The 13,642-nt window shown below is 41.8% G+C and overlaps 1 protein-coding gene across 9 annotated transcripts in view; it reads left to right on the top strand.

Moving 5' to 3' along the window:
- The window catches only part of LOC126764858 (uncharacterized), a 139,296-nt gene that overhangs the window by 41,006 nt on the left and 84,648 nt on the right, over positions 1 to 13,642 (top strand). For all 9 annotated transcript variants that reach the window (XM_050482484.1, XM_050482481.1, XM_050482480.1 and 6 more), the window contains one exon: positions 3,540 to 3,617. In XM_050482484.1, the coding sequence (XP_050338441.1) occupies positions 3,540 to 3,617 (78 nt within the window). The remainder of the gene's footprint in view (positions 1 to 3,539; positions 3,618 to 13,642) is intronic.

The following is a 13,642-nucleotide window of genomic DNA, read 5'->3' as shown; positions in this document are numbered from 1 at the left end:
CCTTGTGCCTTGTTTATAGTAACAGCAAAGCTAAGCTTGAAGGGAAACTGAACCCTTTTAAATTGGAATGGAAGTTCAGTGGGAATAATTGGTATCCGAGGTATTAGCACCAAGTATGTTTTGTCCCAATTTTGTTATCCGAAGCTTTGTTCCATTACATAGCTGAGGAGCATCTAGATTTCGCATAAGCATTACTGGTACATTTAGTTTCAATTTAAGTTTATGTGACGGTACACCCGATAGTTCAAGTGAATTTAAAAACTCCACAGGATATGAAGTACTTAATTCCGTATCTATAATTGTATCCATTGACAAATAATCCTTCATTTCTCCTTTTCTAAGAAAAGCAGAGTAATAATTAACATCAGCGACTAAGATCTATAATAATAAAGTGACTGCTAACCACAAAAATTACTGATTAAAAAATTTGAATAGTTTTATACTGCATGTAACGACAGAAGAAAATAATAATAAATATAGAAAAATTACAAACATTTGAAACTATGTACATATGTATATTCAATTGAATTATATATTGTCATCACCGCCGGTAATACAGTGGGACGGTATTACAGTATTTATGGTTTAAACTTCATTACTGTAATGCTAGATGGCATTGAAGTAGCTAAATTTGACGATTTTTTGAAAAAAAAAATTTATCTTAAATCTTCGCGACTATTAAAGAAAAAAACTAAGTTTTATTTTCGCGGTCTTCTTCGTCAGTGGACCGAAACTATAAATTTATCATAATAAATATAGACGGCTGTCTGCTAGCAAATGCGTTAACTACTTGATTGACAAAATTGATTTTCTTTTTTCAGTGAGTGGGAAAATAGTCTTTTAGATGTATCAAATGAATAGAACACAAAAAATTGTAAATCGTATGTGCTCGAAAACGTCGTCTGCTCTCACTTGCCTGCCCTCTCAGGTCAAGGTTGTTGTTTGTGATGTTCATCCCAATGAACCTATTTTCTGTAACCAATGGCTAACCAAACAAATAACCCATGTACCAATTATCTGTAAATTATCGAAATCACAAAAAAAAAAAAATATTTTCAGTTACAGATGACGAACCAAACAAATAGCCAATGAAATAAAAAACGCTCTTAAGCAAAGAGTAACAGAAAGCTTTTCAAAATACTAAACAAATTAGCGGGATAGAATATAGTAAATGTAGCATTTGCTAAAGGAGAGCGAGTAGGATAATCCCACCGTCACGTGGTAAAAGAAGAGAAATATTTGATTTTTTTCCAGAGTTTACAACAAAAGCAACCTATAAGAAAACAAATGCATTAATTACCGAATCCCTATCGGTTACCAGTTAGCTAACTTTCACCTGTCTTGTAAAGACCTTTTTGTTTTTAAATTCAAAATTATTTTTCTTTAGTTACTTTAGCATTTATTTAGTTGTTATGAGAACGAAACAAGATATTCTATAGTACAATTTTTGACGTTTTTTATCATGAAAGCCGTGGTTACCACTCTTTTTTGAGCTATCAACAAATTGTGTGATATCCTACTAGACATTTTTTTTCTACAATCAAATTTTCATGCTATGTTCTATGTGTTAACCATAACAAAAATATTTGTTCCCTAAAGCGTCAGTGTTATTGTATTAGTCAGAAGTTTGTTACCTTTGACATATAAACATGTTAGCGTGTATGTTTTCTATTTGTTAGCTGTAACAACAATATCTATCTCTATGTTATTTTATTTGTTACCCATTTGTTACTTCTAACGAATTCATATGTTATATTGGTATTGGTTGTTACTATAACCAGTTTCTAAAAACCCATTTAACAAATTTTCAACAATTATTTTGTTAGTTTTTCGTTTTTTAATATTAAAATTATTTAACAACTTGGAAGCATAGCTAAAAACTATGTTTAAAATAAAATATGAACAATATATGTAATACATTCACATCATAAGGCAAAGCCTGAATTCAATGCACAATTTAGTACAAATTAGTAAGAAAACTTATCAAACATTTTCCAAACATGATGCGATGTAACAAATATTCCGAATGCATTATTGTTCGTATACATTGCAATTGACGTTTTTGACAACAGCCTTAAATACTTATCTGCCATATGTTCACGATTCATGTCGTTATGCAGCAACCATGCGTGTTGGATTAAAATCGGGCATCTTATAGTAGAGAGAATGTAATATTTTGACAAATTTTAAGGTGTCTCCCATTCAATTGAAAATTACATAAAATGTAATTGTGGAATTGAACAGCAGGAAATGTTTGAATGTGTATGTGTAATCTGTTACCTCCGTCTTGCAGGAGTATAATTTCTCAATATCATAGTTTCGCTAAGTTCTGCGGCAGAGAAAGAAAATACTTTGCATATAATTTTGACAAAATTTGCGTAATTAGATTCTTTCCTCGATAAGCTTAGCATAGCCGACGTTGGGGCTTTGTGAAGTTCTATTCGCAAGGTATTAACTAATAATATTGTTTTCAAAGAGCCTGTTTTGGTGAAGGATACAATCCCCTCCCATCAATTGCTACCTCTAAGAATTAAAAATTCTTTTTTGTTGGGCATTTTGAAAAAAAAACTGGAAACCGCAAAGATAAAATTATGGTACTGTGGGAAGTGTTGCGAACATAAATAAGGTACACAATCTACAATTGCTAGGAGTATACTTTTTGAGTAAAATTAATTTTTGAAGCGTTTTGCTTCTTTTCAGATGTGCACAAATATAATATATAATTTATAATTTTTAATATATAGTATCTTTAACAATCATAGATATAGTAAGTTGCGTTAGCCTAAAGTTAAAATTAATTAAAAATACATTCTTGATAACTACCGTCAGCGTTTTGCATTATTGTTTATTAATTTCATTTAGTAAAAAACAAAATGCTTCCCTATTTAGGCGAAAATAGCGTATGAATTTGTAACAAACATTATTTAAAAGCCATTTAATTGTCAATAAAACTTCTGTTTATTTAGGTTACAAATTTAGGTCATCGCATAATAAATCGAACTAATGTCCCTCTTTCTTTTTTTTAATTTTTGTCTGTTTAATTATCTGGTAAATATTTACTTCTTAGGCTTAGTTGAAATTCGTAATGCAAAATTAGAGTTGGGTTGATCTGAATTTAAATTGCATCAACTTCAATTCAACTTAATGAAGTTGAAAACCATAATGTGGGTATCTACCCAGTTTTAGTTTTGTAGCTTAATTTGTAGCTTAGGTACAACACTTTATAATTTAATAATTTTCAATTGGGGGACGTGGCAACGATCTGGCTTTGGCACCATTAAAGAGTGCTAAGGAACACGTATACAAGTTTCTACAAGTTAAACACATTTCATATATTTGAGTGACACTGTGTAAGCTAATAAAGCCGTTTTATTTATTTTTCTGTGTTTTATTTCAAGTGCAGTTCCATACGTCTATAATAATTCATTCTATAAGCAGGTGTTCATTTTTATAAATATTATATTTTAATTTTATTTTTATTATAATTATCATAAATATTATATTTTAAAATAATATCCTATTTATCTTTGTATTTACAGGGTGTTTTAAAGTTTTTATTGGACCATACTAAAAATGAAGATGCTAAGGGGACGACATGCCAAGAAATGGGTGTAGAGGTATGATGCATGGTACATTTGCTATATTTCTACATATTGCATTGGGTCAAGTGAGATTATAGAGTGATAACTTTGAACATAATAATGAACAATATACTTCAAAAAAATATGAATTCATCGCACAAAGATTTAGTTAGGACCTATGCTCCAGTAGGCAGCTTTGCGAATTTAAAAGTATGAATACATTAAATAATTTATTTTTTATTTGTTTACGAACGTTTCTATTTGAATAGGGTTGTTTTCTGCTTTTTCAACTAGACCGATAGATAGATGGATAGGATTATTGAGGTTCTGCACCGCGACCTAGGGTCTATTGTGCCCTCTCCTGTATCACATGACCTCCCAAAGCCCCAGCAGTCTGAAAAATTCCAGTAGTTTGCCGGGCGCTAGTGTGTGGTGATGTGATCCCTGCTGATAAAGATGGAATCCAGGGCCTTAAGCCTTTTTCCACAGATTGCTGTGCAATCTAGGATAAGGTGTGCTGGTGTTTCCTGTTCCAGATCGCAGAACCGGCAATTAGCACAGGAGATCATGCCCATGTTGGACAGGTGCTTCCTGAGCTTGCAGTGCCCTGTGTAGACTGCGACGAGGATTCGGAATTTCTCACGGGGGAGGTTAATTAATTCCTTAAACCTGGAGAGGTTATATCCTCCTAGGAGTAGCTTGGCGTGGCGCATACTTGCTGCCTGCCGCCAGTGCCGCTCCCTATCCTCTCTCTCCTCCGTGCGGAGCAGCTCCTTAAGAGTGTGGGGTCCTACTGCTACGGACGGCTCTGGTCCCCACATCTTGGACGCTGCCGCCGTGCGGGCCAGCTCGTCTGCCTTCTCGTTTCCTTCTACTCCCTTATGCCCTGGTACCCAAATTAGGTGCACCCGGTTGCACAGGGACAGGCGGTTTAGCCTTCCTATGCATTCTTCTACTAAAAGCGATTTGGTCTCGTACGATGAGATCGCTTTTAGTGCCGCTTGACTATCGCTGAGAATAGCTATGCGCTGGTTGCGATAGTTGCGGCTGAGGTTGATTTCAGCGCATTGACTGATGGCAAGAACTTCAGCCTGGAAAATGCTTGGGAAGCAGCCCATAGGTATGGATAACTTGGTTCGCGGACCCGCAATACCTGCCCCAATGCCTTCCGGTGTTTTCGAGCCATCTGTGTACCACTGAATGGTACTGTCTTCCAGCAGTCTTTCCAGCGTGGAATCGTTCCACTCCTTCTTACTGCCTAGAGTTACTTTGAAATGCTTTTTGAAGTTTACTTTCCTTGTTGTGCCGTCTCTTGGGAGGAGGGCCAGCGGTGTGCTCTCCGCTAGAGCGTCCATCTGCCTGGAGGACATTATCTTCCCTCTCCCGCAGCCTTCTGCTGACATTAGCAGCATGGTGTGCTTTGCTGCTAGCTTGATCACCTTATGCAGCGGTGTGAGCTCTAATAAGACCTCCAGTGCCACTGTGGGGCATGTGCGCATTGCCCCTGAAGCACAGACACATGCAAGTCTTTGCAGCTTTGACAGTCTCTGAATCACAGAGGACTGTGCTGCTTTGGTGGCCCAGGCAACTGCTCCATAGGTAACGATGGGCCTTACTATCATGGTATACAGCCATCTCATGATGTTTGGCTTGCATCCCCATGATCTGCCGGCTAGGCGTCTGCAAATCATAAGTGCTCTTGTTGCTTTGGACAGCGTTAAGTCCAAATGCCTGCTCCATTTTAGTGTTGAGTCTAGGGTGACGCCAAGGAATTTGACCTCCCTAGACATTTCCACCTCTGCGCCTCCAATTGTTAGGGTCCTCAGGCCCGGAAGAGATCTCCGCCTAGTGAATGGGATCACGGTGGTTTTTGCTGGGTTGATGTTTAACCCTACCGTGTTACACCATTCCTTCGCCAATTTTAAGCCCCTTTGAACAATGTCACAGAGAGTGTTCTCAAATCTTCCTCTCGCCATTATGACAATGTCGTCCGCGTACCCTTGACAGCGGATTCCATTGCTGGTGAGCAGCTCGAGTAGTTCGTCTACTATCAGGCTCCAAAGCAGAGGGGACAGTACTCCACCCTGTGGGCAGCCCCTCGTGGTGCCAAGACGAATTTTACTTCCTCCAACTGTTGTTTCTGCAACCCTAGTGCGCAGAAGGGCTTCCGTCCATCTGCGTATCGAGGGATTTACGTTCCTTCTCTCGAGTGCCTTGATGACGCTAGTGTGAGACGCGTTATCAAAGGCCCCTTCGATATCAAGGAAGGCGCAGATCGCAACCTCGCCATTATCCAGCGAATCCTGTAGCTCAGACGCGAGTTGGTACAGAGCGGTATTTGTAGATCTACCTGCCCTGTACGCGTGTTGTCCGGCATGTAGGGGTGCAATCTTCAGCGCTTCCGATCTAATATGGTTGTCTATTACTTTTTCCATCCCCTTCAGCATAAAGGACGTGAGACTAATAGGCCGGAACGATTTGGCTAACGAATAGTCTCTCCTCCCTATCTTGGGGATGAAAATCACTTTTGCTATTCTCCACGGTTCGGGGATATACGACATCGCCAGGCTGTCTCTCATCAGCCCCAGCAGGTGTGGTAGGAGGATATCCATACCTTGCTGCAATAGGGCCGGGAAGACGCCGTCCACTCCCGGTGATTTGTAGCTCGAGAAGGAGGCCAGTGCCCACCTGACTGAGTCAGCATTGAACAGAGTCCTTGCCGTCAGCCAGTCTGAGCGATCCGGCCTGCGTGTGACCAAGGTTGGGGTTAGGTCAGCTTGAGCCGTCTCCGGGAAGTACGTTTGTAGGAGCGTTTCTGCCCTCTGCTCCGCGCTTGTCGTATATGTCCCGTCCTGTCTCTTTAGGGATAATACTGTGTCCGTCCTACCCTTCGACAACGCCTTGTGCAGTCGAGCTGCCTCCGGGGTCGAGGAGACGCTATCACAGAATTTCCTGAAACTGTTTGACTTGGCAAGCCTAATCTCCTTGTTGTAGGCTGTTAGGTGCCATTTGTAGTCCTCCCAACTGCCTGTGCGCTTGGCCTTGTTGAACAACCTACGCACCTTCAGTCTGAGGGCTGAGAGTTTACTGGACCACCATGGGCAGCCTTGTTTGCTGGTGGTCGCTTTCAGTGGACAGGCACAATGATAGGCGTCCATAATGGACTGGGTTATGGCACTCAGTCTGCTCTCCAGTCCATCTGTGGTGGACCTAACATCCGCCTGCTCCACTACACTTATGCTTCTACTTAGGGTCTCTTTGAAAGTGCCCCAATTTGTATTTCTGGGGGTACGAGTTGGAGGTCGGTCCCCGACTACCACCCTCAGAGCAAAACGAATGATTCTGTGATCTGACAGTGAGGGCTCTTTTGATACCCTCCACTGCGAGATCAACCCGATCATGTTGTCATTGCTTAGGGTAATGTCTAGGACTTCCCTGCGGACACTTGTTACGAAGGTTGGCTCGCAGCCCACATTCTCTATGTTAATATTATTACTAAGTATAAATTCAAGCAGTGACTCACCCCTCATGTTGCAGTTCGTGCTACCCCATTCCGTGTGATGAGCATTTGCGTCACATCCTATGGTCAGGGGGAGATTGTTGGATTTACAATACTCCACCAGACCAAGTATCGATGGGGGGCTGTGGCTGACTCTCCCGGAAAGTATGCGGATGCAAGGACGAAGTCCGATCCTTCCTTGTCCTTCACTTGCACCGCCACCAGGTCTTGCGTTAGAAACTCTGAAATACAGAAAAAGTCTATATCGGCTCTAACGACTACACAAGATCGGGGTCTCTCGCTAGAGAGATCCCAGATTACCTTGCTCCTTCTCATGTTGAGGCCTCTTACCTCTCCTTTGAACACCCAAGGTTCCTGGATTAGAAGGATGCCCAGGTTATCCGAGATGAACCTCTTCACGATGACTGCCGAGGCTGCCGATGCGTGATGTAGGTTCACCTGGGCCACTTCTATGCCGGTGCTGGAGCCTACAGAATCGGTTCTAAGAGAGACAGGTCCCCGTCTTCGTCCCCTTCATCGACCTGCATCTCCAACCCTTCCAGAAGCTCCTGGGTGGATGGCATCTTTTCTTCTTGCCCGTTACTCTCGTCTGCATCCGCGGCGGTGGTCGCAGCCTGCCCAGCCGAGATGAGTCCGCTGGGGGATTCGCTATCCTCCCCTGAAACCACAGATGCAGTCGCCTCCTGCTCCTGGGTGAATGACATCTTTCCTTCCTGCCCGTTGCTCTCATCTGCATCCGCGGCGGCGGTCGCAACCTGCCCAGCCGAGATGGGTTCGCTGCCCTTACCCGAAGCCACAGCTGCAGTCGCCTCATGCGCCGCTGGGCGGGCTACGGGAGGAGCTGGTGCTACGTTCATCCCCGTCTTGGCCTCTTGGCTCGTGGACGCAGCCTTGGGCCTCCATGGCCGCATCATAATCTTGCCGAAGCGGAAATTCAGTTTGAATCCCTTCAGCCTTATAAACTTGTAGGACTCGTCGTCCATCGTGATGTTGAGGTTCCACCCGGAACCCACAACACTGCTTGCTACGACTTTCCACGCCGAGGTACTTAAACCTTCGTTCTGGTTCCTCACCAGACTAAGCACGAAGTCGTAGCTATCCTCTGCACTTCTCGGAAAGAACGCTACCATGCTGTGTGTTCGCGGTATTTCCTCCCCTCTCTTTACACACAGGGCCGGGCCCTTCCAACCCTCGAGCCTTGGCGTGATCTCCTTCAGCCAGGTGGCCGACTTCTCTTCCTGGCAGTCGACCAGCAGCATGCCGCCCTTAAAGAATATGCCGTTAAAGGCACCGGTGAACTTATTGCCGATGGATAGGGCCTTTACCAGGCAGTTCTGTAGGGCTGTAAATTGCTCAGGCTCTAGGGCCTCCGCCGGGTAATTGCGGGGCACCACTGCCATACGGATGCTACTTACAGCCTCCGAGTATTTGCGGCTTTCGGTACTTATTGGCTGCTGGTTGGGGTAGGAGCGCCTACCACTGGCCTCTTGTGGTTTATCTTCCCGTATTCTCTTGGGCTTAGGTGGCACCTGAGGCGTTATTTGGCCACCCTTCCTCTTCTCCGATCGACTAGGTGCCTCCTGGGTCGCCGGCCTTGCTGCGCTCTGTCCCTCCGACGAGGCTGCTTTAGCACGACGACGCCTTCGGTTCCTGCGTTTTGTCGCGGCCGATCCACCGTTGGTACCTGCGTGTCGTACATTGTTAGGAGAGGGGTCTTTCCCACTGCTCCTACCCAGAGCCCGCCTTTCGGCTGACTCCGGGGTCATGCCGTCCTCAAGGAATCTTAGGTACCACTTAAGAGTGGCTCCACTCATTCCCAATCTACGTGGGTCGTCATGACCTCCTGGCTGTCCTGGCTCCGGGGTACATGGAATGTTCCCTCGTTGCCGTCTTCTTTTTTACGTTCACCCCTTGATTCCACTTTCGTGAAACCACCCTCCTCTCCGCAGTCGATCCTGCTCGAGGGGGTTGCGGGGGTAGCGTTTGCGCGAATTGCGGTTGACGCGCTGCGTTGAGTGCCGCTGCAAGAGGGCACATCGTCGTCGTCGTCACGAGCGTGCTCTTCAAAGAGTGCACGTTCTTCCGGCGACAGGGCGTCCAAGAAGCTAAACTTACGCTTAGCCCCTGGGCCACTCTTGCCTGCGGTACTATTGCTGCTGCTGTCCATGTTCACCGTTTTGATTGTCGTTGCTTTGGTCGTTGCCGTTGTTGTTGTTTGTTGTTGTTGTTTTTGTGGTTGTTGTTGTTGTTGTTCTTTCATCTTGTTCTTACGACCGTTCGGCTCGTGTTGTAAGCCTCCCGGTCTAGTCTTAAAGAAGGGGAGTCTAAAAGTCCACTGCGCCAGAGCCCCTTGACGCAGTAAGGCCACCGTTACTTCCCAAGGCGGCCCGGTGTTGGGAAGGCTCCGTACGAATACAGCCGAATTTACCTCCTGGCTGCAAATCATCCAATGGGCACGGGTCGCATAACACCCTGGATTAGGAGGTGGTAGCTCTTGGTCACCGTGCACATGCAGCCTCCGACAGCCACCGGGGGCGATGCTCTGCAGCAACATCTCCGGTAGCTGAGAGATGCTGTGCTGTGCTGCGGTTTAAGCCCCTGCACCACGACAAGGTGCCTACCATTCGCAGAGGCAACTAGACCGATTAATGTAGCCTTCTCTAAAAAATAATCGTTTTTTAGTATCCAACACACAACAGCAATACGGCAACTAGAATCCGTAAACATAATTTTTAACGGGACATCACGACAGGATAGAATTTATAGAATACTATTTGTCAAACGTATTGCTATTGTCATTGCCAAATCTGTATGTGGGCATTTGCTATCATAATATAATCATATGCGCAAAGGCGTAGGGTAGGTAGGTTCGTTTTGAGCTATTGAACAGTTTAAATCTTTTATGTGGAAAATAAAACGAGGATCTTTATCCTTTTCTTGGAAACATAAGATAATAAAAAAAGGATAATGATCCATTGATAATGATCCTTTTTTATACTCTCGCAACAAAGTTGCTAAGGAGAGTATTATATATAGTTTTGTTCATAGAACGGTTGTTTGTAAGTCCTAAAACTAAAAGAGTCAGATATAGGGTTATATATACCAAAGTGATCAGGGTGACGAGTAGAGTTGAAATCCGGATGTCTGTCTGTCCGTCCGTCCGACCGTGCAAGCTGTAACTTGAGTAAAAATTGAGATATCATGATGAAACTTGGTACACGTATTTCTTGGCTCCATAAGAAGGTTAAGTTCGAAGATGGGCAAAATCGGCCAACTGCCACGCCCACAGAATGGCGAAAACCGATAACCTATGAAGTGTCATAACTAAGCCATAAATAAAGATATTAAAGTGAAATTTGGCACAAATGATCGCATTAGGGAGGCGCATATTTGGACGTAATTTTTTTTTGGAAAAGTGGGCGTGGCCCCGCCCCCTACTAAGTTTTTTGTCCATATCTCGAAAACTACTATAGCTATGTCAACCAAACTCTATAGAGTCGTTTCCTTCAGGCATTTCCATATACAGTTCAAAAATGGAAGACAAAGGTTATGTTGAAAATCACTAAAAGTACGTTAACCGACTAACAAAAAACGTCAGAAACACTAAATTTTACGGAAGAAATGGCAGAAAAAAGCTGCACCCAGGCTTTTTGTAAAAATAGAAAATGGGCGTGGCCTCGCCCACTTATGGACCAAAAACCATATCTCGGGAACTACTATACAGATTTCAATGAAATTAGGTATATAATATTTTCTTAACGTCCCGATGATATGTACGAAATATGGGTGAAATCGGCTTACAACCACGCCTTCTTCCAATATAACGCTATTTTGAATTCCATCTGATGCCTTCTCTGTATAATATATACATTAGGAACCAATGATGATAGCGGAATAAAACTTGGCTAGTTGGCTAGTTGGCGCTGCAAGCTCGTAGTTCTAGTTTTATTCGTCGCATCGGGTCATGCTATACCTTTTTGGAAAGCTCATTTCATGCGCTAACACGTGTTTGATTGATTGTCGTTTCTTTTAAATCGTTCGTGAGTTATAGCGTCGCAAACATGAAGCAAAATAAAGAGAACATACGGCATATTTTACAGTACTACTACGATAAAAGCAAACATGCATCTCAAGCCGCCAATAAAATTTGTGCAGTTTATGGACCCGATACAGTTTCCATTTCCACCGCACAACGATGGTTTCAACGTTTTCGTTCTGGTGTAGAGGTGGTCGAAGATGCGCCACGCTCCGGAAGGCCTGTCGTCGAAAATTGCGATAAAATCGCTGAATTGGTCGAAAGAGACCGGCATAGTAGCAGCCGTAGCATCCGGTCAAGAGCTGGGCATGAGTCATCAAATATTCATTTCAATTTCAATCAAAAAAAAAATTCAATAAAAATACCGCAAGAGTTTTTTGACAACACATATACAGTGATGTGAAAAATAATAGGGACACTTGCTTGAAAATAGGTAAAAAATAAAATCTGATTCATTTTAAAAAAATTTTCAAAAATGTAGCATGCAATTGTTTTCTGGGATGTCAGTGAAGTAAAGAACCGTTATCAAAGAAAAAATATTTGGCGTCGTTTCGCAGCTGTTGATCATTTTGTGTAGTAAGATCGTTTTTGAGTGTGCGAAATAATAGGGACGGGAATATTAAATTGGTGTTAGTTTTGAAATATTGGGATTCTTAAAAATTTTTAAGCAATAAAGGTATTGTATATGAGATTTTATATAATCATAAATTGAGAAAGTTAACATATAATTTAATTTAGTAATTTAAAATGGGCAGAGGACAACACTGCAGCGCTGAGCTGCGTAAGCAAATAAAACACCTCCACAATCAGGGATTTTCATATCGGAAAATAGCCGAAACGTTGAATTACTCCAAGAGAATGGTAGAGAATGCAATAAAATATAAGCCTCAGAAAGAAACGCGTGGACGAAAATCAAAAATATCTCCAACTCTTGAAAGGAATATAATGCGATTTTTAAAAAAGGACCCCTTCGCATCCTCTAGTGAACTTAAAAAGGAATTTTCTTTGGACGTCGACACTTCTACTATTCGTAAATGGCTAATTAATAAAAATTTAAAAGCAAAGAGACCCAGAAAAGTACCTCTTCTGTCCAAACCAAATGTGATTAAAATGTTACATTGCTAATGAGCACGTCAAGTGGCCAGTGGAGAAATGGCGCAATATCCTGTGGTCAGATGAGACCAAATGCAATCTTTTTCACCCTGACTGCTGTACTCAACATGTGCGTAGGCCAGTGAACACAGCTTTTAACCCGCAATATAAAGTTAAAACTGTAAAACACGGAGGAGGATCAATTATGGTGTGGGGATGCTTCTCTTACCAAGGAGTTGGTCCAATATATCGAATTGAGGACACAATGACAGCGGTGACTTATTGCAATATATTAAATGAGGTTATGCTGCCTTATGCTGAGGAAAACATGCCCCTTCGATGGGTGTTCCAGCAATACAACGACCCAAAACACACATCGAAGCTAGCAAAAAAATGGTTCTCGGATAACAATATAAACGTGTTAAGCTGGCCTGCTCAATCACCGGACTTAAATTCCATCGAGAACTTGTGGCAACAAGTGAAAGTAGCTTTGAAGGGTAAAAAAGTAACAAGCAAAGATGCACTTTGGCTACTGCTACAGGAAGCGTGGAAAGCTATTCTTCGGGCCACGTGCCAAAAATTAAGTGACTCATTACCTCGCCGATGTGTGGCTGTCATTCAAAATAAAGGATTTGCAACGAAGTATTGACGCATCAAACTCTAAAAGTCGAAAGAATTTTGTAAAAAAAAAATGAATTGAACATTTTTTTTTTAAACTGCAATTGTCCCTATTTTTTTCACAACATAACTTGGGTAAAGCTATTAAAATAATTAATTTTTTTCTTCTTTGAATTGAATTCGAATTATTTTCTCTAATATTCTTATGGTAAAAACATAAACCTATTTAAAAATAAAAACACAATTTCAAACTTAATGAAAATATTCTTTTTCTTTGCATTTTTACGAAATACCGCCATGTGTCCCTATTAATTTTCACATGACTGTATGTAAATGACGGATAATGAAATCTCGATTATCACTTTATCATGCAAGAGTATAAAATGTTCGGTGACAACCGAACTTAGCCCTTCCATACTTGTTATAAATGTATTTCTGAGAAAAATAAGAAGTCATATTTTGGACTAATATACAATAATTACGGCATAAATATTATACACCAATTAAAATAATAAATTTAAAATGAGCAATGATATTTTGATTTATGCTTGTACTAGAAAACCCGGCGACTCCGTTTCGCCACCAAATTGTTTCGTTTTATGTAACATTTCGTTTGGTGATTAAAAGATAAAAAAAAAAATTTGTTTGTTTTATATTTGAAAAGGAAAAAATATATTTCATTTCACAACAGTTTAGATGAACTTCTCTAAGTAAATGAAAGTGAATCCAAAGTAAATACTGAATCGAAGCGTTATACGTGTCCGCAAATTATCCGTTTCATTGAAGTGCTCTTTG

This window comes from Bactrocera neohumeralis, unplaced genomic scaffold (assembly GCF_024586455.1).
Source record: "Bactrocera neohumeralis isolate Rockhampton unplaced genomic scaffold, APGP_CSIRO_Bneo_wtdbg2-racon-allhic-juicebox.fasta_v2 cluster10, whole genome shotgun sequence".
Taxonomy (NCBI): domain Eukaryota; kingdom Metazoa; phylum Arthropoda; class Insecta; order Diptera; family Tephritidae; genus Bactrocera; species Bactrocera neohumeralis.
The sequence above is the reverse complement of the archived record's forward strand: the minus strand, read 5'-3'. Positions and strand labels throughout refer to the sequence as shown.